The sequence below is a fragment of the Aricia agestis genome, chromosome 9 (assembly GCF_905147365.1).
Source record: "Aricia agestis chromosome 9, ilAriAges1.1, whole genome shotgun sequence".
Taxonomy (NCBI): domain Eukaryota; kingdom Metazoa; phylum Arthropoda; class Insecta; order Lepidoptera; family Lycaenidae; genus Aricia; species Aricia agestis.
Genome location: NC_056414.1, coordinates 9,977,239 through 10,004,542, shown reverse-complemented (window position 1 = coordinate 10,004,542; position 27,304 = coordinate 9,977,239). Strand labels below are relative to the sequence as shown.

General features: G+C 37.4%; 2 protein-coding genes across 4 annotated transcripts; both read left to right on the top strand.

The window, feature by feature from the left end:
- The first annotated feature begins 1,759 nt into the window (after positions 1 to 1,759).
- On the top strand, positions 1,760 to 16,229 carry LOC121730258 (neuronal acetylcholine receptor subunit alpha-7). Of its 2 annotated transcripts, none has more exons than XM_042119234.1 (11): positions 1,760 to 1,832; positions 4,207 to 4,346; positions 10,455 to 10,499; positions 10,768 to 10,877; positions 11,142 to 11,322; positions 11,883 to 11,958; positions 12,592 to 12,786; positions 13,304 to 13,500; positions 13,689 to 13,900; positions 14,151 to 14,253; positions 14,395 to 16,229. In XM_042119234.1, exons 1-11 carry the CDS (start codon positions 1,760 to 1,762, stop codon positions 14,545 to 14,547), a joined length of 1,485 nt encoding a protein of 494 aa, XP_041975168.1. In that variant the 3' UTR covers positions 14,548 to 16,229. The 2 variants fall into 2 exon arrangements, with proteins under 2 accessions (XP_041975168.1, XP_041975167.1); XM_042119233.1 differs by having other exon boundaries at positions 13,689 to 13,933.
- Positions 16,230 to 20,336: 4,107 nt separating this feature from the next.
- Positions 20,337 to 26,974, top strand: LOC121730459 (acetylcholine receptor subunit beta-like 1). 2 transcript variants are annotated; one of them, XM_042119498.1, is made up of 9 exons: positions 20,338 to 20,398; positions 22,458 to 22,594; positions 22,972 to 23,126; positions 23,522 to 23,612; positions 23,986 to 24,333; positions 24,551 to 24,744; positions 24,994 to 25,152; positions 25,447 to 25,708; positions 25,899 to 26,974. In XM_042119498.1, the coding sequence occupies exons 1-9, from the start codon at positions 20,338 to 20,340 to the stop codon at positions 26,061 to 26,063; spliced, it is 1,572 nt and encodes a 523-aa protein (XP_041975432.1). In that variant the 3' UTR covers positions 26,064 to 26,974. The 2 variants fall into 2 exon arrangements, with proteins under 2 accessions (XP_041975433.1, XP_041975432.1); XM_042119499.1 differs by lacking the exon at positions 22,458 to 22,594 and having other exon boundaries at positions 20,337 to 20,398.
- The last annotated feature ends 330 nt before the right edge of the window (positions 26,975 to 27,304 follow it).

Sequence of the window (27,304 nt, the reverse complement as noted above, 5' to 3'; positions counted from 1 at the left end):
TAATAAGACAAATAGTAAAGTTTTCCGTGGATTAGACCTGATCAGATTGTGTTCTTCTCTAATAAACACTCTACATAGGTACGCACAAAAATACAAATAGCCTTCGCTAGAAAATTGAATAGCATATAGACTGTCTGGTTTAAAGTTTATGACTAAAAATAACGAATAAACCGCCTCAGTGAAAACGAATAAATAAATTATTTCACTGTAATTAAGAAATATTTTGTTACTTTGAAAATGAAGTCATGCAGTTTTAAAACCTCGCCTTTGTGTCGTTAAGCTACAATATTCATGAAATTAAAAATTCAGTCCGGCCCGAGCGCTAATGGTATTGGCAATCTTACGGCCATTATAAATCAATGCGCAAATCAAACAGAAAGTTAACAATTTGTGATGATGCTGGGTTGCAGTAAGGGGTGCGGAGGGGCGCGGGGGCGCAGGGCGGCGCGGGGCGCGGGGGCGGCGTCCCTCATTGATCGCGCAGCGTCCCGCGCAGCCCGCATGCTCCACTCGACACCACTAAATTCCACGCTCAAAATTGCAATCGCTGGAATTCGAAGCTCATCTGATTCTTGACCCCATTACTAACGTCGGTCAAAGCGTTTTAGGATTCTTACGAGAACAAAGCTGGGCCGCTACGAATCCGCGGCTTCGAATGCCGCCCGCTACTATGAAATCAATTAGTGTGCCCGCTGCAGCCGCATTAGGGCCCATTAATAAATAAATGTATTTGCAGTATAATGGAAACCCTGCTATTACCTGAGCTGCAATTATGTTATTGCAGGAGAGCTAGCTCTATCCACAATTAAAATAAGATTACGTCCAATTTTTACATCTGTACTTATGTCTTATGATAGTACTTTAATAATTAAAGTAATTATACAGACGTCTAAGAGCAGGGGACGATCTTTTCTTCTTTACCCTGGTTTACTTTCCGTATGTAGAGAAGTGAGACTGATGTGACGACACGTCGCGTCGTAACAATGGCATAGAATCGCGAGCACAACGCCGCACGCACTACTAACATTACAAGTATGAAAGGAAGAATGAATTAACATAATTACGTGGGTGAGTGGGATTACTGGAGCGGGCGCAGGCGGCCGGGGCGGGCGGCTGGGCGGGCGGCGCGGCGCTAGCTGCACGTGCCGACTAAATATAATTTTTATTCGGATACCATAGAATAAAAAACAAATTGGTTAATGTAAATATTTCTTTATTTGTACTAAAAGCGAGAGTATGTAATTTATAATAAGCATAAACGTTATGTTTTAAACTTTCTTTGGCAATTAACAATCGGAAACTTCAAAGATGGCGCTGGGAACTCCATCCGTCGCGCTAGGGATCTGCGATCCAGTTATAATTCAAATCAATGGCTTGAATGGGCGGCGGCGCGGCGGCGGCTCGCGGCGCGGCTGCGCGCGTACGGCGCCTCCGCCAGTCCGCACACCGGCGGCTCCGCTGCCCCACGGTCGGCCGCACTCCGCTGAACAACAATGCTCAAAAACAAAACATAACTCGACAGACCAAGCGGCGGCGCAGTCGGCGATGCTCGAGGCTAGGACGGCTCGCGTGGCCGTCGGCGAGCGGTCGTGAGAACAGTTTTGATATATGAAAACCATAAAAGAATTAATTTTTAAGCTGATCGTATTCGAGGGATTATAGAGGGGGCGGGAGTGCGGCGAAGGGAGGCGGGGGCCGGTGCGAGGGATGGTGCGGCGCGGCGGCGCGGCGGCGCGCGGCGCGGCCGAGCGGCGCTGACATGGGCGGCCGGGGCTCGCTGCTGGCGGCGCCCGCCCGCCTGCTGCTGCTGCTGGCCCTGCTCTGGCCGAGGGGTAAGGCCACCATACACCGAACACCACCACCACCGCCTAGCGCCCCATCTTCCCCGTGCATCTCATTTACATAACCTCAAACTGTATGACTGGACCCGAAATCCGTATCTAAGTATGAAATGCCCCCAAATACGGAGCCGCTAGCAAAAACGTTTGTCCATCTTTTTGCCACGTGGTGCTCGATAAAATAAGCAAGAAATATCAATCATGTAACGTGCGATGGCTTGACGAAAATCATTCTCTCGCATGGCGGACGAGTCTGTCAGACAAAACGTAATCTTCGCTTGCGATAATGTAAAATTGCACGAAGCTCATATTTTTAATTAAAATACCAATATTTTAAGTAATAATACTATAAATTTTCACGTCAGTCTTTCTTGATCGAAGTAAGAACCTTATTCATTTCGTAAGTCATGAAAAATATGTCGAGAGTTCTTAGACAAAGGTTGTAAGATAAAAGATGTGTATAATAAAACGTCGATCAATAAAATAAGTAAACGATATCGTGAAATTCATTAGACACAAAATGATTGAAAATCCTTTTATGTAGAAAAATATTATGAAAATGTACGTTATAGGTACTTTTTATGTCATTTAGATAACTTGATGTAAAAACTGTATGTAACCCAGGCGATTGTTACAAATCTATTCGCATCCCATTATTTTGTTCAAATTATAATCGGATCAGTACCGAATTTAGACGTAGCCGTACAAATTTTTAAATACAAACTTGCACGTACTGCCATAATCACAGTTTCTTTTTGCATCGCCGTAGTCATATAAAGATAATAATGATACTCAATATTAATGAGTGTTTAGTCATTTGTTAACATTAAGGAAATAATTTAATGTGTGTATTATAAACGTGCATTTCTATATCCAGTAGAAATAAAAAAGACCTATCTAGCTTACTTTTACCACTATAACTAATGTTACAGCCTGAAAATATCGTGAAGTAAGAAGTAGGAACTGAGTTGTATGGTAATTTTAGAGTGCATACCTCTTGTAACTAGGTATTAAAAATGCAAATTATTCTATAATAAGTACTTATTTATTTAATTTGTTTACATTATCATTATTTAATAAGCCTAGTAGTTATTTTGTCCATTTGACAATGCTATTTAAAAATCAATTGAAATTTAAAATCGCTTAAACTTAAAATTAAAAGATAGGCTAGTTTTGGTCTTAAAATAATCTTATTCTTATACCGTTCACGAAAAATTTAAACGTTATAAATTCGAGTGAAAAGTCATAATGGAAATAATTATACATCTGCTGGTAAATAATTCGTATATTTTTTTATTCAGAATGAATTTTAAGCAAAATATTTTCTTAACGTCTATGTGACTCTACGACACCATTCATACTGGTTACCACCAGGTATCCAGTATTAATTTAATGAATTCTTCTAAATAACCATACTTGCCTTTATTACCAGAAAATCTAAAATATAAATTGGACGTTATCGAACCTTTAATATATCTATTAAAACACATGACTGAGCATACCACCATATTTATTACATTAAACACCAATAGATTCATATTAGCGGTATTTACCTACAGCATTATACCACAAAACCCGCAGTAAATGCGTTATGTATTGTACCCAATATATAAAAGATGGAAAATGAATAATCGTTCGTATGCATGTCCTATTTTCGTAGCGTTCCTTTTACACCCACGCTTTTAGACGTAAAGCATAAATTGTACACAAAAGAATGAGCTTTCAAGTTGCTTTCTACTAAAAGCAGCCCCGAGTGATCATTGACAAATTAACTAATGAGTTATATTATAGTCAGGGAGCCCTAGATCATTTTTTTTTATTACTAGTTCTGTTTTAGGGTTGTAATCAACAAAACTTGGTTGACTACTGAACCCTAAAACGGAACCGTAACCAGCAGATGTTTTGTATATTGGTAGGTTAATAGTTATATAATTTAAGAGTAACATTGTCCTACAATTAGAACAATCCATATATTTTTAGGACCATCAAGTCAAAGTCCTCCTATTCCTATAATCCTTTCTATTTCTGTTAGCTACCTCTTTCAAGATTTTTCGCAGATAAAAATGTTGTTTGTTTTATCAAAATGAAGCTACTCACAAAAAATTAGCTTGATAGTAATAAAAAAAATAGTTCTAGGGCTCCCGTACTATTATTGTTTATAATACAAAGTTTTGAGCTTTTTTTATTGGGTATCTACTATCTTATAATGTACATAATCTGCCAATTATAATAATTTAGAAAATCCATGAACCATAAGATGTTAAATCATAAATCAGAGGAATTTATTCAATGTAGTTGCAAGTATGTGCGGTTTCCCACGTTATGTTTTTTTTTTCAACGTTATTTAACAAAATGTGTCTTTATCTAGAAGTCCGGTGTGGTTACCATGAGAAGCGACTGCTGCACCATCTGCTGGACCACTACAACGTGCTGGAGCGGCCGGTGGTCAACGAGAGTGACCCCCTGCAGCTCTCCTTCGGCCTCACGCTAATGCAGATAATTGATGTGGTGAGTAAAGACCAGCCCCAGATTTATGTACAGGCAGTATAGGCCAATATGGCATATGGGCGGCAGCGTCCTATGGCGTCCTAGGGGGGCAGCAGCATCCTAGGGTGGCGGCAGATGACGTACACGGGGCAAATATAAATCCGGCCCTGGTATTAACGCCTATAGTCTCTTGTCTCACGTAGCAACGTTTCATTTGGTCGGGTTATGTCAATTCAATGTTAATCGCGGTCTGTCGGCTGGGTTCGATAAAACGCGACCAAATTACGTAGGTCTGTCACCTGCCTATGAATCAACTTATCTGATGGAACATGACCATATATTTTGCCGCCGGTAGCCAGTAGTCTCGTAACCGGAAGGTGTGTAAAGGCCATAACTTCATTAAAATCAATATATTTTGATCTGATTGTAAACAACAAATTGACTAGTCACTAGAGCATTTTGATGTATAATTGCATTTCTTGATAGTGCCCGGTTAATAATCGTTTTACTGATGGCTTTATTGCCGTACTACTGCGATTTTTTAGCTATTGCATAGCTTTAATCGCGGGCTATGTGCGCGACGACCGAATCGAGAAATTCCGCAACGAAAATAAACCTAACACCCCTAGACGTATGGGAATTACAATTACATAAGTATAAAAAAAAGTCTATGCAATAACTTCGCGTCCCCGTCCCCGAGTGCCACACGTATTTTTTTTAATTGAAATAAAAATGAATTGAAACGAATTTTATAACGAAGCTTACCAAGTTGGAATTTCTGTTTACATCGAAGTTCGAAAACGTATATAATGTAATTATTATTGACAATGAACATATTATTAAATTATTTTGAAATCACAATAGAATCGCCGTGTCACTAATGGATGTCTATTGTTATGAGTTATACTAAACAATACATAATATATACGTACAATATTCCTATATTTTTATTAATATAGGTTTTATTCCTATTTTTTAATTTCGTCCTCTCAGTTAAAATGAATATAGGTTTTGTTTAGTTACGCTAACTCTGCCACTGCACTGTTAGGACTTCAGTTTATGAATAATTAATTATTGCCTATTGGAATTGCTAGAAATAAACTATCAATAGATATTGTACGCTGTTTAGTTGAGCAAACTAATGCATTTCCAGTAATTCAAGAGTAATAATAGTGGAAACCATTCGTCGTCTAATAAGCTTTTATAAAGTTACGACATTGGTTTTAAAGCACTTTTATGAGTATGAGACTAAATAATTTCATTATAACGATAATAATAATTTCTACTTAGAATGTTATTCTGATAATTGTTAATTGAAGACGTAAGTGTATGAAGTGGCTATCAATTTTCATTTATTGGCATAAATGGAGACTTAAGGACCGAAAATCATAAAAAAATGAGGCTTTTATGCATACAGTATAGCCAGATATAAGCCATGATGTAGTAGAAAAGTTACAAGGGCTGTTTTTATTACAAATAAAAAATGAGTAATTGCCCCAGGTATGTTATAAAATCTTAGTTATCCATTTATATGTGCTACCTACTGGTAGTTAAGGCTGAGCAAACGACCTTGACCATACATTTGCCGCGTTGCCGAGATCACGCCAAAACCCTATTTTTTTACTTATCTTATAGTTCAAAATTGACCTAAAAAAATTCAAACGGCAAACAAGTAGTTAATGAAATTGTCGAGCTATTGGCGTGTGTTTCAAATAAACCTAATTTGTAAATACTGGGGAGATGCTGAATGTATGCTTGAATCTATATATCTATATCTATATCTATACGTGAGCCAAAAACTTTGTATCCCTTTTGACGAAAAATGGGGAAACGTAGGGGAATGGAATTTTGCACAGTTATAGTTTATATGGTGAAGGAGTGCATCGAGATAATATTATTTTGAAATTATGCTTTTATCATACATTTTTTTTACAAATAAAACATTACACACACTACAACTCACACACTAGGAAAAATGACAGATTTTTGAGTGACAAGCCTATACATACGAATAGTCTTTTATTTATCGTTGAAGTCTGTTGACAACAAGGTGACAAATTGAAAATGGATTATAGTTTTTTATTGAATTTTAGGTACTATTAGACAATGCTTACACGACCAGTCTGAGATCAGCTGAGCCTCAGAGACAAGAGTTGAAAAAAATATGATAAAGTCAATATTTTTTTACAAAACATGTAGTCCTAATGTCGTTGAAACTAAGGTCGAATTTCGACCACTGGGCGATCTCTAGTTTAAATAAATTGGTATTACTTTGGAAGCTGATAATATCATGAGTATAATAAACAAAAATAGGAAATTAATAACGGAGAAAGGAATGTACATATTCTGAAGATTATTGCTGTATTTTTATTATAAATTTGTAGCTTTCAAAGTATGAGTTAATAATACTTTAATAATAATCGGCCAAGTACAAGTCGGATTCGCGCACGAAGGGTTCCGTACCAGTATAGAGCAAAATTAGATCAAAAATTGTGTTTTTTGTATGGGAGTACTTTTTATTTTATTTTAATATTATTATTAAATATTAAAGTACACATAATTATAACTGAGGATTTTGTGGAAAATTCAAGTACCTACTTATTGCCATTATTAAAATAGAGCAAAAAGGCCAAAAAAAGGCCGTTTGTTACAAAAACGGCCCCCCGCCCCCCTTAAATATTTATTTTATTTTTAGTATTTGTTGTTATAGCGGCAATAGATATACATAATCTGTGGAAATTTCAACTCTTTAGCTATTACCGTTCTTGAGTTACAGCCTGGAGACATACAGACGGATAGACGGACAGACATCGAAGTCTTAGTAATGGGGTCCCGTTTTTACCCTTTGGGTACGGAACCCTAAAAACGGTAAATTACGGCATAATAAATTACAATCAAAGGCATTAGACTAATAAAGTTAGGAACTTCGTAGTAGAGATTCTCAAACGCTAGATATGTAGAGAACCCCTTTAGAAGTTACGTTAGTTTAGAAGAGTGTTGAGTGAAGCAGCGTAATAAATTAATATTTATTACGCTATACTAGTTGGAGTTAGAAGTGCAATAGTTGTTGATAGTACCTAAACTAATTTTTATCTGCAGTTGTTTCACCCTACTAATATCTATACTTCCATACTTATTTACTTATGTATATATTTTATATATTTATATTAATATTATAAATGCGAAAGTGTGTCTGTCTGTCTGTCTGTCTGTTACCACTTCACGTCCAAACCGCTGAACTGATTTTGCTGAAATTTGGTATGGAGATACTTTGAGTCCCGGGAAAGGACATAGGATACTTTTTATCCCGAAAAATGTAGGGTTCCCACGCGATAAACTAATTTTGGCGCAACATTCTTTACATTTTGTAGCCTCTATTATACTGTTCTTGGCGAAATATGGCGGTAGCGGCGATTGACAATGAAGTATCAAATGTTCCTAGTCCATTGTCAATCGCGGCTTATATAGAAAATGACAAGTTTTTTTAACAGGGAGTCAATGACCGCTACCGCCATGTTTCGCTGAGTACAGTATAATTACATTAACACCAAAAAATTTTTTTTTTAAATTTTAATTGAACATTATTGAAAAACAGCAAATATGACAAATTCGTAAAAAATATTTTACACGATTTTACATCCAAGATAGAGGTATCGTAGTAAGGTCGTATCGTATCGTAACATGACGTGACGTGACGTGTCGTGCCGTGCCGTGCCGTGCCGTGCCGTGCCGTGCCGTGCCGTGCCGTGCCGTGCCGTGCCGTGCCGTGCCGTGCCGTGCCGTGCCGTGCCGTGCCGTGCCGTGCCGTGCCGTGCCGTGCCGTGCCGTGCCGTGCCGTGCCGTGCCGTGCCGTGCCGTGCCGTGCCGTGCCGTGCAGTGTCGTGTCGTGTCCTGAATCCGGTCATTTTTGTTAGGTGATATTAAATTTTTTAGTCGTAAAATTAAGTACGATTCAAGAATTCAGTTAAGTTAATCAGATTTTAACAAATTCTTGAAACAAAACAAACTACTTACAATCAAGCAGACTCAATAAATCTAGTCAGTGATTTAACTAAAAAACAAAAAATAAATTATAAGCAAAAAACTTTTTGAAAAAAAGCTTCTATTTAAATACTTTAAAAAGAAGAAAATAAATTTCCCCTTAAAAATTCTAACTATTAAGTTATAACCTCAATACATTATACAATTTGCATTATAATAAAAGCTTGTCGCGAGACTTAACAATCTGTCAATATTTAATTATTTTAATAAAATAAAAAATATAATATCAGTTTACTGAGTTAAATTGGCATTTACTAGTTTATTATTAACAAAAAATCACGCGACAAGCTTTTATTATAATGCAAACTGTATAATATATTGAGGTTATAACTTAATAGTTAGAATTTTTAAGGGGAAATTTATTTTCTTCTTTTTAGAGTATTTAGCTAAAAGCTTTTTTTCAAAAAGTTTTTTGCTTATAATTTATATATTTCTTTTTCGCTTCTTTATATTTTGATCGCCAATAAAATTGTATGGAATTGAAATAAGCGTTCGATAATATGAAGTTAACATTGAAAAAAACGTCTTGCCTAGAGGCTCTGGCTTATAATAATAGTTGCGACTTGGGTCCGTTGAAAAAAATATAATATTAAAAGTATTTATTTGATATCTGTCTAGTTATAAGATATTTCAAGGCCCTCACATACCAATTACTAATTAGCAGCTATTTTAATATTTCAAAGTGGCATTGATCAGCTAGTAATAAAATGATATTGATGCAATTTGTTAAAGTAAATAACCTTATCTATCTATAGGTGTTAATTAAAAACAAGTTTTTATCTTTTATTTAGCTACCACTATATATCGTGTTTGTTTGACTTTGAAAAAAGAACCAACAATGCTATTTTCAAAGTCAAAGAAACAACCTTCAAATCCAAATAAGTATATTATGTATATTGGGCCTTTTTTTTTTTAATTGCCCCCTTTGCAAACGAGCAAACGGGTCACCAGATGGAAAGCAACTTCCGTCGCCCATGGACACTCGCAGCATCAGAAGAGCTGCAGGTGCACTGCCGGCCTTTTTAAGAGGAAATAGGGTAATAGGTGAAGGTAGGGAAGGGAATAGGGGAGGGTAGGGAAGGAAATATGGGACGGTAGGGAAGGTAAAAGGGTAGGGGATTGGGCCTCCGGTAAACTCACTCACTCGGCGAAACACAGCGCAAGCGCTGTTTCACGCCGGTTTTCTGCGAGCCCGTGTTATTTATCCGGTCGAGCCGGCCCATTCGTGCCGAAGCATGGCTCTCCCACGTCAAAATCGGGCCTCTTCTCAATTTAAATAAAATATTACGAAATTTAACTGAATAATGGATAGAAACAGTAATCGGTAACGAGTAATATAGGTAATTACTAATTACAGACGGACATTGCAACTATAGTAACCATCCTAGACGCGATGCTTCGTTGCATCTTCCTATTCAATGCCAATTAAATATGGTAATTATTTTTGCAACAGTAACAATACCAAGCGCAAATTACACAAAGAGAAATTTCAGTTTGTACCAACTTACTCTGTATCCTATAAGATTTGTATATGCCTGCTGAATAGTTAAATATTTATTGTTTTGTTAATAAAACTTTATAAATAATATTATATTCCTGACCCTGATAATCTTAAAAGGTCTAGCTGTTGTATTCAATATATTTTTCGACGGCGAAGCTATAGTTTTGAAATCAAAGATTTAAAGTAGATTCGACAGAACCAATTATTACTATTTTCGCTGTCGAAATAAATCGATGTCTAATGCATTATGCACCCCGGCCAAAGGTAAAATTGGAATCAATAATTTTGGATTAAGTGCCTAAAAATTTATATATTTAAAATTTTAAATAATTATTGCCATATTAATTCTATTTTATATATAACTAGCTATTTGACCGAGCTTTGCTCGGTATTCGATAAAACACGAATAAAATGACATTTTCTAAAAATGATTCCTAGCTAGATCGATTAATCGCCCCCGAAACCCCCTATATACTAAATTTCATGAAAATCGTTGGAGCCGATTCCGAGATTCCAATTATATATTATATATACAAGAATTGCTCGTTTAAAGATATACTGAGTTCATGGTGTTTTATGTTTTACAGGATGAGAAGAACCAGCTACTCATTACTAACATCTGGCTTAAACTGGTAAGTTTTAATGTGATCTTCAGCTACAAAATAAAAAAATTCCCTCCTAGAAGTTAAAAATAACCCTCTAAAGTATACATATAGAAATCTACCATAAACCTGGTTAATAACCTGGTAATTCTCTTTTGGGATTATAATTTTTGGTAATTTGGTACAAATCTCATATTACATTAGCTAGGCTAAGCGTAAGGTAGTAGGTACCGCTATGGGGCAAATACACTTTCTGCTAATGTAACTTTCTGGAAGTATAATGTAACATTTTTTACAGGAATGGAATGATATGAACTTGAGATGGAACACATCGGACTTTGGCGGCGTGAAAGATCTGAGAGTGCCGCCACACCGACTATGGAAACCAGATGTATTGATGTACAACAGGTAATTATATCGCATTGTGATTATAATGCATAATTAAACAGTATGGGAAATACACATACTATATGAACAGAAAGTTGTTTAACAACTTAACAGTTAAGTTTTTCAGATTATGTTGCAAAAACATAATAATGTTACTAAAATTATTCTAGTTGTATACCTGTCAGACAAAAAAAAATATTTATACAAAAGTCCTAAGTAAGAGCGATACAAGCCTCTTTTCTTGTAAACCTTAACAGCTAAAATCCGATACACATTGGTCCACAGCGCGGACGAGGGCTTCGACAGCACTTACCCCACGAACGTGGTGGTGCGCAACAACGGCTCGTGCCTGTACGTCCCGCCCGGCATCTTCAAGAGCACCTGCAAGATCGACATCACGTGGTTCCCCTTTGACGACCAACGCTGCGAGATGAAGTTCGGTAGCTGGACCTACGACGGTTATCAGGTGGGTTCCTCTGATTAGTGCGCAGCTTCAGAGGCATTTTAAGAGTAGTTTATCTTTTCAATAACATTCGTGATCGGCTAATATTTTGAAGGTAGCCAATCAAAAGTGTCGGTGAATAAACTTGTCGAAAAACCTTAGGAACCGGGCATAAAAGGGCTTCTTGTTTGCAGCTTGGAAGGGTTTCTACATGTACGATATGACGTGGTTCTTTTCTTGTCTCCTTGACCATAAAAGCACTGCTTAATTAAAAGTCTTTGGTGATATAGGCATAAAGAAATAACAATACACCAAATGTATGAAAAAGAACGAATTCTCTTGAGGATATTTTGATTTGAAAATTTAAAGTAACACAAAATTGCTTAGGTATATTCATTATCTATGGACGATTTACACCACGTCAGTCTGGCCCTGTGCTAAGTACCTAAAGGACTTGTGTTACAAGTACCAGACTACGGAAATATATTTAATACTTTTATACTATACATATATTTAAGATTTTTGACTTTTAATAGCTTCAGTAAAGTAATTCCTGCTAATTTGTACTCTATGTGTTATTCTAGTTGGATCTTCAGCTACAGGACGAGGCAGGAGGAGATATCAGCAGTTTTGTAACTAATGGAGAATGGGAACTAATAGGTAATTATTTTAAATAATAAGCTTCTCAAATAAATTTTTAGCAAAAATCAACTTTCACTTGTCTTCCAAATGTTAAAATTTGCCTGTAATAAACCAGTTCTAATTATTTCTCATTAATGTTAATTGATATTTGATAAGTATTAAAATTATATTGACGTTAACTTTCTGTAAACCGGCGTAATGACTAAGGACAAAGTGATTGACTACAGCTGAAGTCTGCAAAGATTTGCAGCTGTACATACATCTTCATTAGTTGGTGTCGATGATAATAACAATGACGAAAATGTTAATTAGTAACAGTAATGATGAAAATGTCGTCAATGTTAATTAGTAACAGTAATGATGAAAATGAAAAGGTTGTCGAAAATGACGACTATAATCATGATTTTTATTTTATTTAAGAAAGCGATTGATTGATTTCAAACAACGTTTTGACCACAATACACAAATAACAAGGTTGTATGATGACTGTAGATATTCATGATTTTCATTTTATTTAAAAAAGCGATTGAATGATTTTAAATAACGTTTTGACCACAACACACAAATAACAAGGTTGTATGACGACTGTATTCATGATTTTCATTTTATTTAAAAAAGCGATTGAATGATTTTAAATAACGTTTTTACCAGGTGTGCCGGGCAAGCGGAACGAGATCTATTACAACTGCTGCCCGGAGCCGTACATCGACATCACCTTCGCGGTGGTCATCCGCCGGAAAACACTCTACTACTTCTTCAACCTCATCGTGCCATGTGTACTCATAGCTTCTATGGCACTTCTCGGCTTTACTTTGCCACCAGATTCGGGCGAGAAACTATCGTTAGGTACGCTATAGAAAATAGTATCATATCCATTAATATAAAATCTTGGATGAATTGCAAATATAGCATGGCTATGTTACCGTCGACTAAAATATGTAGACGGTATGTCGTATAGTTATTCTGTCCTTTCAGTTCATTATTATTTAGTCGTCACCATCAAACAATCACTTAGGTTAGGTTACTCGTATCAAGCGTATGGTTCCAACTTCTAACGTTGTGTTAAATTCTACCTTGGATATTTTAATTAATCCAGAAAGTAACTTAATCATTAAGTCATCCTGTAATCACTGTAACTGGTATTGATGTATCTAATTTGAGGCGCCTCGATTCAGACACTGCTACTCCACCTGAATTTACTGTAACTGTTGATGTCACAAATCACAGGAGATCCTAAAGGGTGGCAGTAATTACCTCTAATGACTAGCCTTCGAAGGAAAATAAACTATTGATAGACTACTCGATCCAATCAATTGCCTCACAGTATTCTCCCCCAATTTAATAATCATGTATCTGTTCCCAGGTGTCACAATCCTGCTGTCGCTGACGGTGTTCCTCAACATGGTGGCGGAGACGATGCCGGCGACGTCGGACGCGGTGCCGCTGCTGGGCACGTACTTCAACTGCATCATGTTCATGGTGGCGTCCTCGGTCGTGTCCACGATCCTCATCCTGAACTACCACCACCGGCACGCGGACACACACGAAATGAGCGATTGGGTTTGTATACGTGATTCTTAATGTGAGAGCTATCGGCAATTATAGACTTCTACTCTTTCATTTGTCGGAATTTTTAAAAATATTTGCGCAAGCGAGACTTTCGATCTAATTGCCAATTATAGTACTCTCCCTTTGTTGGGGTATGTTCCAAGGTAAGTAGGTAAAATTAATGCTTAATGTGCTTGTAGATCCGCTGCGTGTTCTTGTACTGGCTACCGTGGATCCTGCGCATGTCGCGACCGGGCTCGGCGGCCACGCCCCCGCCCGCGCGCGCGCCTCCCCCGCCCGACCTCGAGCTGCGGGAGCGCTCCTCTAAGTCGCTGCTGGCCAACGTCCTCGACATCGACGACGACTTTCGACATGCGCACGCGCAGCAGCCCCCCTGCTGCCGATACTACAGGTCCCTCGATGATCTACACGAACACTACTCGCCGTAAATAGAACGGATATTAACCTCTCGCCTCGAACGATCCGCAGTTACCTGGACCAAAAGCTTTGATCATACCATTCATCATTTCGATGTATCATGGGTCTAGTGTCTTCATGTCGGCATATCGGCCTAACTCCCGTAGCACCCCACGTTCCTCGGCCCACCCGTAGAGTAGTTCGCCCCGCTCGACGTAGCACTACATGAGCGCCGTTTGTTATAGGGGTGGAGAAGAGAATGGCGCGGGTCTGGCGGCTCACAGCTGCTTCGGTGTAGACTACGAGCTCTCGCTAATATTGAAAGAGCTACGAGTCATCACAGATCAGGTCAGCATCATAATAATATAATGTATAAATCGTTATAGACATGTTAATAATTATTGCTCGTTTTCGATGGAAAATTAAGATATGAGTTTTTCTCATAGTGTGATTAAACCATGAAATTATAATGAGAGGAATTTGTTGCAGATGCGCAAAGATGACGAGGATGCGGACATTTCACGCGACTGGAAGTTCGCCGCCATGGTCGTGGACAGACTGTGCCTTATTATCTTTACCCTGTTCACAATCATCGCCACGCTAGCCGTGCTGCTGTCCGCGCCGCACATCATGGTGTCGTAGCGCCTCGCCCGCCTGCGGCTGCGCTTGTGTAACGTTCTGTGATACCGCGAATATAAATTAAGTTGTGATGTGTGAAGGTGCGAGCGCCTTGGCCGCGGCGCCGGAGTTGCCGCCGCCCGCCTCGCCGCCCGCGCCTCCCTATAGACATAAGTTACCGCTGACTGCCATCCCTACGCATTAACGAGTACTGCCTCCCCAGTATCCTGTCCTTTTACCTCTGACGCCTCTCTTTCAGCGGCCGATTCTTCGCTCCCCCACAAATCGAACCGAGCGATCTTCTATCCCGATTCTCGAGCGAGATTTGACGCTTGCTAATCACGCTTCTCACAGACAGACGAGAGTATCACTCTTCCGATCTCATTCGACAGACTGATAAATGGCAACGTGGCAGGTATCGACATATCTGGCAGAGTGCTCCGACGCCAGGCTTTTAGTGATCCACGCTAGAATAGTCGCCAGGACGGATCACAATCTGTGACTGTGGTCTGTACAAAGATATAGCACAAAAATGTCTTCCTTCTTACCGTAAACGACCTGTCGCATTAAAATTTAAACTTTGTTAGAACTTTCTCAATTCTTAAAGTCTATATGTACAGTTTAGGGTTCGGGCGCCGCGTCGCCCCTCGTTTTCTTCTCGTTCGATTCCGTGAATCGTGGTTATCCCTTATTTTGTTTCGGATATATTACGTCAGTAGCTAGTATAGACTTTACAAACGATGTTGATTCAATTGGTACAGGTTGTGATATGCCTCGTTGTGAACGGGTCGATATTGTTATAAATGGTAAAATATCCAAGCTATAGCTTAAATAAAACGTTCGTTAAAAGTTGTAGTTAATTAAACAATTATTTTATTAAAGTCATACTCGTGTCTTTCGGAACGACTTATACAAACAATCACGGTTATATCACGCTCGTACCGTCCTCGCGTCAAAGTGAGGGCATAATGTTAACTTTTTTATCGTTCCCCATTTATAAAATATCAGTCTGAGAGAACATACGTTTAAATTATACAATCGACATAGTTATTTATAATCATCGCGTACGGTTTTTATATGGTTTTTGATAGTTATACATCGCATCACATTTACAAGAATCAGGAGGGTGATGTCCCTAAAGCATACGATAGACTGTTTAATGTCGTTAAGCACCGGCGATTCATAGACTCCATAGGAATTACTCGCCCATTATCCTTCAGGTTAATAAAAACTAAAAGACGTTCGGTCATTTTTTCATTACCATTCCGGCGAAAGTTCACGTAACGAAGATTGTTTTAGGAAACATTGTGAACCTCCCACAAAGAAAACGTCCCCGAAGGAGATGCGCGGATACATGTAGGTTCTATTGTACCCTCGCAGAGCTCCGATGCCATGTTTTCTTCGTTCGAGGTGATTCTACGCTATGCTACGATAAGCGTGTTCGTTTCTTTGGAAGTTGCGAAACGGGCACGGTTAGGAGGCAATGTTTCTGCTCTTTTAACTTATTTATTGTTATACGGGCGCTCCCGAACGCGTTTTGGGAGGGCTCCGAGGAACGCCGCACGTTATTGATAACGTTACGATTGATAATAACATGTCGCGTTCGCGGCGGCGTTGGGACGATTCGTCCCCGTAATTTGTTCAATTGTTAGGGTTAAAACTCTGAATTGCACTTTGTTTATTAAATATAAACGAATGAAACAAAACTCGGTCTTTCATTTGTCGTCCTTTGTTATGTCTGTCGCTGCGAAGTTTGCATGGAGTTGGCTATATACCCGTGACCTACATTTCCCGAATATGGTTCGGGAGAAGGCTGAGTGGCTGAAGACAATCGATGGGAGCCCGAGGGATAACTGCACATGCGCAGAGCCGCCGGCCTGACTGACACGGTAATTTATACTGTAACGTTATAAAGCAATATGCGCTTATGAAATTATTGCGAACCAGCTGACACTTACGGCATTGCTACTTAATGCTCTCTATTATGTTACATACATTTGTGACATAATAGTTAATGCTTACACAAGAAATTAATATATTATAGATATTTTCCATCAAAATCCTTAAAATGGACGTAAAGTAAAAATAAAGTACAGTAAAGGTCAAAATAAGCAAAAAATTTTAAGTGTACACAAATACTGAGAGATTGAATGTTAAATTATGAGTCTATCCGTTGATTTAGAAATATTTTATACCCGTTACCAATTATACTTATTAGGTATACATACTTAGGGCCTGTTTCAACACTTCCTGATAATGTGCCGGATAGGCTATCCACAACTTATTTTACAGATTCCCCATATTTTATCTGTCAAGTCAAGTTGTGGATAGACTATCCGGCACTTATCAGGAAGTGGTGAAACAGCACTTTAATATAGTATAATGGATACCTAGTTTAGGCTGAATAGTCTCTGTAATCAAAACAAAAACCACTATACCTAGTATTTACGTTATATGTATAATACGAAAAACCTAAAATGAGGTAACAGCTGGAATGATGAATGATCTCACATTACATAACGAAATTAAGGCTATACGTTCTCATTACAAAAGTATTACACCTAAATTATTATGATAAAAGGAGATGACAAGAATATACGGTCTAGTATTACCCTTCAAAATGAAAACAAAAAAAAAACTCTTAACATCATATAATCAGCTGGTATGCTATACCTCATCTACTTTATAGGAGAGGCATTTCAATAAAATAATTTGAATAATTGCTATTTTTGATATAAAATGGAAAATTATTTTATGTACTTACTAATTATTTTTCATCGCTAAATTTATCCCGCCATAATATCATGTGCAAAAGAAAAATCCGATGAATGTGCGTTTTTGCACTTTAAAAACAGCCAATTTCCTATTCGATCCTAAAACTGTAAAAATTTTATAAAAATGTAGTTTAGAGCAAAAACTTTCTCCTTATATTTTCAGTTTTGATTTTATAGACGAAGCATTTTTATTTCGCATGCTATGTACAGAACGAGAAATGTAATACTTACAAATTATACATACGAAAATGTATAATATATACAATTCCTCATACAAGTATTTCTGAGAAGTACTCAACGACCATTCGACGGGTGCAAAGTAAAAAGAGTCATCTACAAAACAGCTACTTTTCAGGAGAGCGCATAATAGGAAAAAATGCTCCCATTTTGTCAATTTCCAATCAAATTTATTGAAATTTTCATCGTTGTTTCATTATTTATAAATTAATCTACATGTATATTTAATTTCTTCTATTTATGTTTAATTTACGAGATATTGTAGTTGTCTGCATCTACATTGCGCTTGAAAATATGACAACTGAGTTAACTACCACTTGGTCGTTTCTACGTGGGAATTAAAAATTATATTTATTAAAGTATTTTTACCGATTACTAGTGCGATTATCAGTACCTACGTAAAGTGTAACACTTTATATTATTAAAATATGTAGTTAATGCCCGTTTTACACCTTAAAAACACCAAGTTCAGAACATAATTGCGTAGATATATTTTTCTACGTTGTCGATTCGGTGCAAGGTGCACGATTTAGAAGGAAGTTAAAATATGAAATACTAGCTTTTGCTCGCGGCTTCGCTCGCGTGGAATTTGAAAATCGCGTAAAATGCAAATATTCCTGTAAGCTCCCTTAGAAACATGATGTTATTCCAAGACCAAAAGTAGTCTAGTAACATAAGCGGTTTTATCTTTTCAAATAAGTTTATGCCAAAAAAACAATACGATTAGTTTCTTAGTTAGAGCGTGAAGGAAGGACAAATAAATAAATAAATAAACAAACATACTTTCCCATTTTAATATTAGTTTGGATATACTTAGGAATCATTCATTTACTTTCGTACAAATCGTAATTTCTCACAACAAAAATGAAATTCTGTGTCAATACTTTAATTACTTTAAAACTAATTTAAAAAGTATTCAGTATCATTATCAGTACAGGAACTATGTTGTAAATTATTATAATTTAGGCAGAGGCTTATTACGAGTAAGTCTTTGTACTTGGCACTTGTGAATTGTGATCATGATGTGTTCATTATAACATCATAAGCATCGCCGGACGTTTTACACCATCGGAGGGATGTATACGATTCTTTAGAACACAAAATGAAATTTTATTTCAACGATTTCTCAATTGCTTTTCATGATCACAGAGATCCTAAAACCGGTCAAAGATAAGTTAAAAGGAAAACTTCGCGAGATATTTTTGCGCTACAGTTAAACTTGTAAATGCCGGAATATGATGTTTTGCATATTTTGTTTACCTAAATTTTGTCGTAATTTACGTCACGTATCAATACACGTGTCTTTATTTCTCAATCGCCTTTTCTTTAGATCAATACTGAACTGACGTCTTTTTCTACCGTTTAACGAGGTAGGCGTAGAACATTTACTTGATGCCTCCACTGCCGAAGAAGTATCAATGGTGTTGTCTTTAGAAGATTCACAGTTTGAGAGGGATAATATACTCGATGGCTCGATATATGAGTTAATAAACTCAAGCAGGTCATAGATTATATGAGATCAAACTATCTGTTTAATAAAAAAGACATAATATTTTGATCTAATACTGATAATGGACGCGGCGGACTTGAAGTGATGAATTGTATTCTGAGGGCGTTGGCGTATTTAATAATTTGCTTAGATCGACATCCAAATTTTCAAAATCATTTTATATTTTAGACTGAGAGTGAACTGGTGTGACTGGCCCAGAGTATTCAGATCATGGGGACTTATCTTACGAAGTTAACTTATATTTACTTGTATTCATCGCTGATACATCAAGGTTTTCTATAGAAGTTCAATAATTCTTCATCGGGCAACACAGTATTTTGCTCGATAAATCTATCGTTTATGTTCTGGAAACTTTCAACTTCTTTAAAAAGTTGTTTTGGACTTTCTGAACATGAAACAACAGTAAAAAATAACAGAAAGAAATTAGAAGTCAATTAATATAATAACAATAAGAATTAACATAGAAAGGTACTCATAAACATAACAAACAATACTAATTTACAAAAGTAAATTGAGACATCTAAATCACAATCGCAACGTAGAAAAAGCTATATGGCAGATAGCCGCTTATGTCGCATAACATTAACCCCGCGCGTCCCGCGTATAGACGACCAGCGGTAGTTATCCGCATCTACGTCGTGCAATTTCACAAAACAGGAGTAGATGTCTTCTTTTACGTGACAAAAGTACCAGAAATAAGGTGATATTTGAATTTTTGTTTTTGTTATGTTGTAGAACATGATATTTTAAGCTAGTTTCTACAAAAAAACGAAAAACTCAAAATTGCAGATGACTTTTTTTACTTTGCACCCGTCGGTATCTGAACTCTTGATCACACCTTTCTTTTTGTGGACGACCTCTCAACACCCTCTTGAGCTGTGCTTAAAAATGATACGTGCCTGAACACGCAATTAAAATATTAATATTATCACTGTCTAAGATGACTAGTAGCATAAAATGCTAAAACCCATGAATAAATTTAACGTTTTTTTTTTTTTTTTTTGATTTAGTATAAAGTAATGCATACTTAGTACTATGTTCGGAGTCAAAAAATAGTTTTTTTATAAAAAAATATACGAATAACATTAAATACTCCCGAAAAATTATACTGTTTTGTATTTCAATGGAGATCATTTATCTTGTTTGCAGTTTAATTTAATCAAAAAGTATACAATAATAATTAAAAATACAGTAATTTTCGGCGGCTCGATAGTAAAGAGGCTGTATACTGTATAGGGCGGGCGGCGGGCGCGTGGGGCGGGCGGTGCGCGACGCACGGCAGTACCCGAGGTCATGAAGCCTCGCTCGCGCGCTCCTCTACTCGCTGTAGCGCTACTTGCACTTACATACTCAGGTATTTATGTATAATAATATACAAATATAATTTCCCTATACGCATAAATATAATTTAATACATATTCCATAAAATTATTAGTAAAAAAATGATTTAAAGTTTATTGTGAATGCTAATAGTATGAAATTAGCACTATATTTTTATAGGTTGGTGTACTTATATCGAGTGCGATAGAGTTTATCTCGTGTATTGGTACTTAATATCGATCGGCTGCAGCATCAGAGCGGAGCGCGCCTAGTGATCCGAAGCTTGGAAAGGCGGATAGCGCTTGTCGTATAAAACCTGTACTGAAATTGTAAAGGAAGCTTTTAAAATTAACCATGATAGATATTAGTGTACTGTCTATAATTTACTGTCTATAATTTAACATCTACTGTACATGCAGTATATTATGTTATACTTTGTACTTCAACAATAATTATTTTGATCTGTTCTTTCATTCTAACATTTTACTAAGTTTCGTGAGATAAACTGGCATATTATTATACAATACAAACTATACAACCTTAATGTCAATAAATCAACGTTTCTTATTTTGTTTTTAGCTAACGGTTTCAAAACCGCGGGAATAATGTTTAGATAAAAGTCATACGTCGAGTATGACTTTTATCTAAACATTATTCGACAGTAACAGGAATACACTTCATAAAGGTCACGCCCTAGAGTTTTTAGACTACGTAACCTAAAATATTTACCCTCGTTACACAGCGTGGATAGAGAGTGCATACGATTTTTTATACTAATAATCATTTTTATTGTTCCATTGTCAACAATTTTCTAAAAATATTATGAGTAAAATTCAAAGATCATTTTCCGATTTAGGGATCCGTTTGTGAAATATTAAGTTTTAAAGTGGAAAAAATCGTTATAGTCTTATAGTGCCAGCTTTCCCTTCTGCCAGCTAAACGGTTTCTTTTGGAAATGTGAAAAAATTCACGAAAGTAGGAAATATGCTGAAATTAAAAAGAAAACTATGACGGCTAAAAAGTCTTCATAAGTTATTGAATAATAGTCGATAAACTAAAAAAAATGTATTCGGCGAAGTATAAAGGAACTATTCGTTCAAATTCCTTTGAAAGTAACTGAGATGATGTTGCTAACAACATTTATAACATGTTTTACACTACTAATAGTGTATAGTATGAATAACACTATTTACACTACTAATAGTGTAAAACACGTTATAAATGTACATTTATTGACCATACAATCATTTTAAAAAAGTAGCGGTACTACGGAACCCTATATTGCGCGTGGCCCGACACGCACTTGGCCGGTTTTTTGACATAGGGCCTGTACAACGATGCTGTCATTTCCATACTAACTCTGTGTCTAGACTCTGTGTAACTTAAAAACTCCTGTTTAACTATAATAAGGGGGTTATTATAGAGGTATTTACTTTTACTCTTATTGAAGCTGCTTCAGCCAAGTGAGCATTAATCAAAAATTTACATACTTTTATAAATATTATGCTTTGAAGAATAGTTAGGGTCGGCTCACACTGAAATTGCAACGTGACACGCGCGACTCGCATGGCTGCGTAGCGCGTCTACGCCGTACGTACGTACGCGTAGCCGAGCTACGCCAACCGATCAAATATTTTTAACTCTGGCAATTAATGCACTGTTTGATACTATCTGATAAGAAACATTAAACAAATATTCTTATTCGGTACTTTGTAGTATGAATTACACTATCGAATGTAAGCAACTTTTCTTCTTTATTAAAATCTGCTGATTCGTACAAAAAATCTAAGACACCTCACACTTTTGTATTAAATAGCTGTTGATTGCTGCCATACCTGATAAAGTTGCTTATATTAATTTAAAAAAAAAAAACTTTCTTAGCTGACGCATATAATATAGTAGAGGTAGATTACTCGCTACTCACGAGATGCAAAGTTTTCTAAAGACGTCAATTAAAATTAGGCATTTAAAATTAGCCACAATATTTGTAGTTAGAACTGCTATTTTATAATACCTACTTGAACGTCGAGTCTACAATTTGTGTGTAACACATGGTTTGGCCCTTGACATTAATAACTGGCGTGATACTCCAGGATGGTGCTCGGAGGACGAGGAGCGGCTGGTCCGCGACCTGTTCCGCGGATACAACAAGCTCATTCGCCCCGTGCAGAACATGACGCAGAAGGTCGACGTGCGCTTCGGACTCGCCTTCGTGCAGCTCATTAACGTTGTAAGTATCTGAATGTTACTTCTTATTGTAACCCGCGCCTAGATTTTCATGTATGTAGATTAAAGACCGAGGTGGAGTGTAAGAAAAAATGAACCCATACGACTTCTGGCAAGTGGCAACATTCAGAATCATAATCTGCATGCTTTTTTGACCCCATACACCGAATGATATCCACACATTTTGCTATTTGCATACTCAACTCTAGCGCCTGCACCAGGGTAATTTTACTTTAACAAGATCATGAGGCGTTGCGATGCATTTTTAAATGAGCCATTGAAATGGAAACAGGTAGACCGATATGGACCGTAAGCTTTATAAATGTAAAGTATTTGTACAACTTACTTTCCACTTCTATTGCAATTTGCAATTGCTTACAGAACGAGAAAAACCAGATAATGAAGTCGAACGTGTGGCTGCGGCTGGTGTGGATGGACTACCAGCTGATGTGGGACGAGGCGGACTACGGCGGCATCGGCGTGCTGCGCCTGCCACCCGACAAGGTCTGGAAGCCCGACATCGTGCTCTTCAATAAGTAAGTATAGAAAGTGAATAGGTCCATTTGGAGGCAGTGACGTCAGGACTGTATAGCTTTCGGGCGCAAAAAAAAATAACTTGGGTGATATATTATAATCCTCATTTATAAAGAACAATGGTCGTTAAACGGTGCAACAATTTTGTTATTTATAATTTACAAAATAGGTATTATAGACAATGTTTAGCGAACATCATTTTATATAATATACCTACACAACAAAAGGTCTACGATTTTTCCCGGAATTTGGGTTATTTAATTTCCAATTCCACGTAAGCAAAGTCGAGCAAAACTGATACGGAAAAGATAAACTATCATAGGACGGCAAGAAATAAACGAGCTTTGATAGCGGACGCATTTGCATGTGAATTTCATTTAGGAATTAACATTTGCAGCGCCGACGGTAACTACGAGGTGCGATACAAATCTAACGTCCTCATTTACCCCAACGGCGAGGTTCTGTGGGTGCCTCCAGCTATTTATCAGGTATCTTGTGTTTTCCTTCTAAATTACTGGCTTCCGAAATACTTAGCGTAAGCTCCAAGTTAGGCTTTTAGTGTTTACTAGCCTAAACTATTATAATGAACCTGCTTAGGTTTTATTTTTTTATTTTTAAACGTTAAAAAACATCTAAATTCTTTTCTAATGTATAATTAGGTGATATTTACCACGCAGTCGGAAATGTCTGCGGAGAAATTATAACTGACTCTATGTTTTATGAGAGCTATCACTAAGATTTATTTAAGCGATTCGCGGTCATGATGAGGGGTAATCTGAGATTTATTGGGACAATTAATATCATAAACGTGGGCATCTGGCGCGGGATGAGTCAGCACTATATTCGAATTATTTATTTCAGAGCTCCTGCACGATCGACGTAACCTATTTCCCTTTCGATCAACAAACGTGTATCATGAAATTCGGCTCCTGGACGTTCAACGGCGACCAAGTGTCACTCGCGCTTTACAATAACAAGAATTTCGTGGATCTCTCCGATTACTGGAAATCGGGAACCTGGGATATCATTGAGGTGCCGGCTTACTTGAACATCTACGAAGGCAACCACCCCACGGAGACCGATATCACGTTCTACATCATCATTCGCCGCAAGACCCTGTTCTACACTGTCAACTTGATCCTACCGACTGTGCTGATTTCATTCCTTTGCGTGCTGGTGTTTTACCTCCCTGCCGAAGCTGGTGAAAAGGTAAAATCATTGGGCTTCGGCAAAAGCGCCTTACCTAATTTTTGTAACGATTAATGTTAATATAATTTTATTTTTGTATGGACGCAGTTACTCTTAACTGACTTTAACTTATAAGATAGACCCTCTAAGCCCTCTAGTGACTAGGTATAGTCCTTACTAACATGTTTTGAGTACCGGAATGTTTTAGATATTATTTCCTAACCAAAACATTTTTCAGGTCACTCTCGGCATCAGCATTTTGCTGTCACTGGTTGTGTTCCTGCTACTGGTGTCGAAGATTCTCCCGCCGACTTCTCTGGTGTTGCCGCTCATTGCCAAGTACCTGCTGTTCACATTCATCATGAACACCGTCAGTATTTTGGTCACCGTCATCATAATCAATTGGAACTTCAGAGGCCCTCGCACTCATAGGTAATGTACTTTCAAAGCTAGGTAGAAACCACGTTTAAGTACACTTCAAATATACTATGACAACAAAATAATATACAATAATTACATACTAACATCAGGTATACTTACATACCTTCACCTGCATCTTTTGACACACGGTCAAAAGATGCAGGTTTTTATCACCTTTCGCTGAGAAGCTAAATACATTTCGTAAGATATCGAAACAACACCCCAGAACTAATTTACTCAAGAATTTTCGCCATTTTTCAGGATGCCGCTATGGATTCGAAGCGTATTCCTCCATTACTTACCAACGTTCCTGCTGATGCGTCGGCCGCGCAAGACCCGTCTGCGCTGGATGATGGAGATGCCGGGTATGGGAGCACCGCCGCACGCCGCAGCCGCGCACGACCTTCCCAAACACATCAGGTACCTATATTCCACAATAGTTTATAGTTTGATCTCCCTAGCACTAGCAACGTATTTCTATAGCAGGCTAAGAGCTGACTCGTACCTACTAATTTTATAGCAGTTTTATAATGAGAACTGTAGCTTATACCGACATCCGAAAATGAGGAGGTTCTTTTAAGGACTTTAAGTATTATTGAATCGAATTGGGGTCCTTGCACTTTAAACATGCAATACACTTCGCCTACGCAGATCCCACAATCGTTGCAGCCATTAAATGAGCGGAAATTAATTATTTTGTCCCTTTCCGTCTAGTGCGATCGGTGCGAAACAAAACAAGATGGAATCAATGGAACTGTCGGATCTTCATCATCCGAATTGTAAGATAAGCCGCGCGGCGGGCGGAGGAGAAGTGGGGGCCTTGGGTGGCCTTGGAGCTCTAGGTGGCCTGGGACTTGGAGAACGGAGGGAATCGGAGAGCTCGGATTCTCTCCTTCTATCACCCGAGGCGGCCAAAGCGACAGAAGCTGTCGAATTCATTGCTGAGCATCTGCGAAACGAAGATCTTTACATACAGGTAGGTACTTAAACGTTTCATGAACTCTATTGTTAAAAGAAGTATTTCGACTTTTTTTCTTTTATTTTAAGACCAAATTATTGTCAAATAGTTAGGTACCTACTTAGCTTCTTCCAAAACTTAAAAAACTTTTACCTTCTCTACGGTTACTGCACTTTGAAACTCTACCCTCCTATTTTTTGTTTTTCAGACGCGAGAAGATTGGAAGTACGTGGCCATGGTCATAGACAGACTGCAACTGTACATTTTCTTCCTGGTGACGACAGCTGGTACCGTCGGTATACTGATGGACGCCCCACATATATTCGAATATGTAGACCAAGATCGTATAATAGAGATCTATAGAGGAAAGTAGGAGCTTTCAGTAATAAAAATACATGTAGTAAAATAATATGCTTCCACATCCGATGGTGCGATGGTATTTTATTCCAACTGATAGTCTTTTTCTATCATGAAACTTATAAGTAATAAGTAATTTGTCGCACAGACTTACACAAAAAAAAAAATATTGCTACCAGCCATATAAGTTTTAAAAAGATTATCCGCCTTGTTTATTAACAGGTACCTATAGCTCGGTGATCGGTCACCGAACACGTATAAATTCTCCTTTGACTCTTATTCGCGCACGAATTTATCTCGTTTTCACAGATTTGCGATAAAGTGCGATAGTGAAAATAATTGTGAATGGATGAATCGCTGAATTTTACCTGTTCGATGCCCGGGCTATAGTTGCACACTTAAATAATAAAATGTTATACAGAATAATTAATTCGTGAATTACAATAATAATCCTTCGATCGTGGATTCTTGGAAATCTAAAAGTAAACAATATAAGACCCAAAATCTATTGTTATTCTATTGTGTCTCGCTCACGGGTGAGCTTATGGGGCTTGATGGGTTAATATTATGTGTGAATCGTTGGAAATGTTTGCAAAACCTTTGTTTAAACACAGACTCTGGTAGATACTTAAATAATTATTAAATTAATTATTATTTCTAGTTAAGTAAAAGATCGTACTTCATATCTCTTCCAAATTGGGAAAGAAAAAGTAGGAGAAGCGGTACATTAAACGGAAATGTACTGTAATCATGATGAAAACAATACAAAACTATTAACTAATCAAAAGAACTAAATATAACTTTATTTATAACTTGAAACTTATGTGACACCTATTAGTATTGCTCATTCACAGTATAGTTCTTGCAATCTACGAGTGCGCGGCGCCCTTAGTTGTGTGAGTGACCATATTCTATACTTACACGTGTACATAGCTCGCTCGCTACCGACTGCTCCGTCAGGTACGCACACTAACGAAAATGTCTATTCACAATTACAACTATAACATTGGCATAAGAGGTTTAAGAAGATTACCTCTTATGCCAATGTTATGAAGCTTGCTTTTAAGTATGTTGTGATCTATACGGTCAAAACATTAGTTTTGACCGTACCCTGACCCATTTTGGGTCATAATGTGATGACCCATGGCATAATTGTGATTTTGATGATGATGATCAAATAAATTGATGTGTTGGCTTATGCTTTCAGTTGTTAAAACAACGCCGAAATCCCCGAACCTGTATCTATAAGGATTCAAA

Coding starts and splice junctions, on each gene's coding strand:
- LOC121730258 (XM_042119233.1), top strand. CDS start 1,760: ATGGGCGGCCGGGGCTCGCTGCTGGCGGCGCCCGCCCGCCTGCTGCTG. Junction 4,347..10,454: donor TAATGCAGATAATTGATGTG/GTGAGTAAAGAC, acceptor TATGTTTTACAG/GATGAGAAGAACCAGCTACT. Junction 13,501..13,688: donor CACACGAAATGAGCGATTGG/GTTTGTATACGT, acceptor ATGTGCTTGTAG/ATCCGCTGCGTGTTCTTGTA.
- LOC121730459 (XM_042119498.1), top strand. CDS start 20,338: ATGAAGCCTCGCTCGCGCGCTCCTCTACTCGCTGTAGCGCTACTTGCA. Junction 22,595..22,971: donor TCGTGCAGCTCATTAACGTT/GTAAGTATCTGA, acceptor AATTGCTTACAG/AACGAGAAAAACCAGATAAT. Junction 24,745..24,993: donor AGAGGCCCTCGCACTCATAG/GTAATGTACTTT, acceptor GCCATTTTTCAG/GATGCCGCTATGGATTCGAA.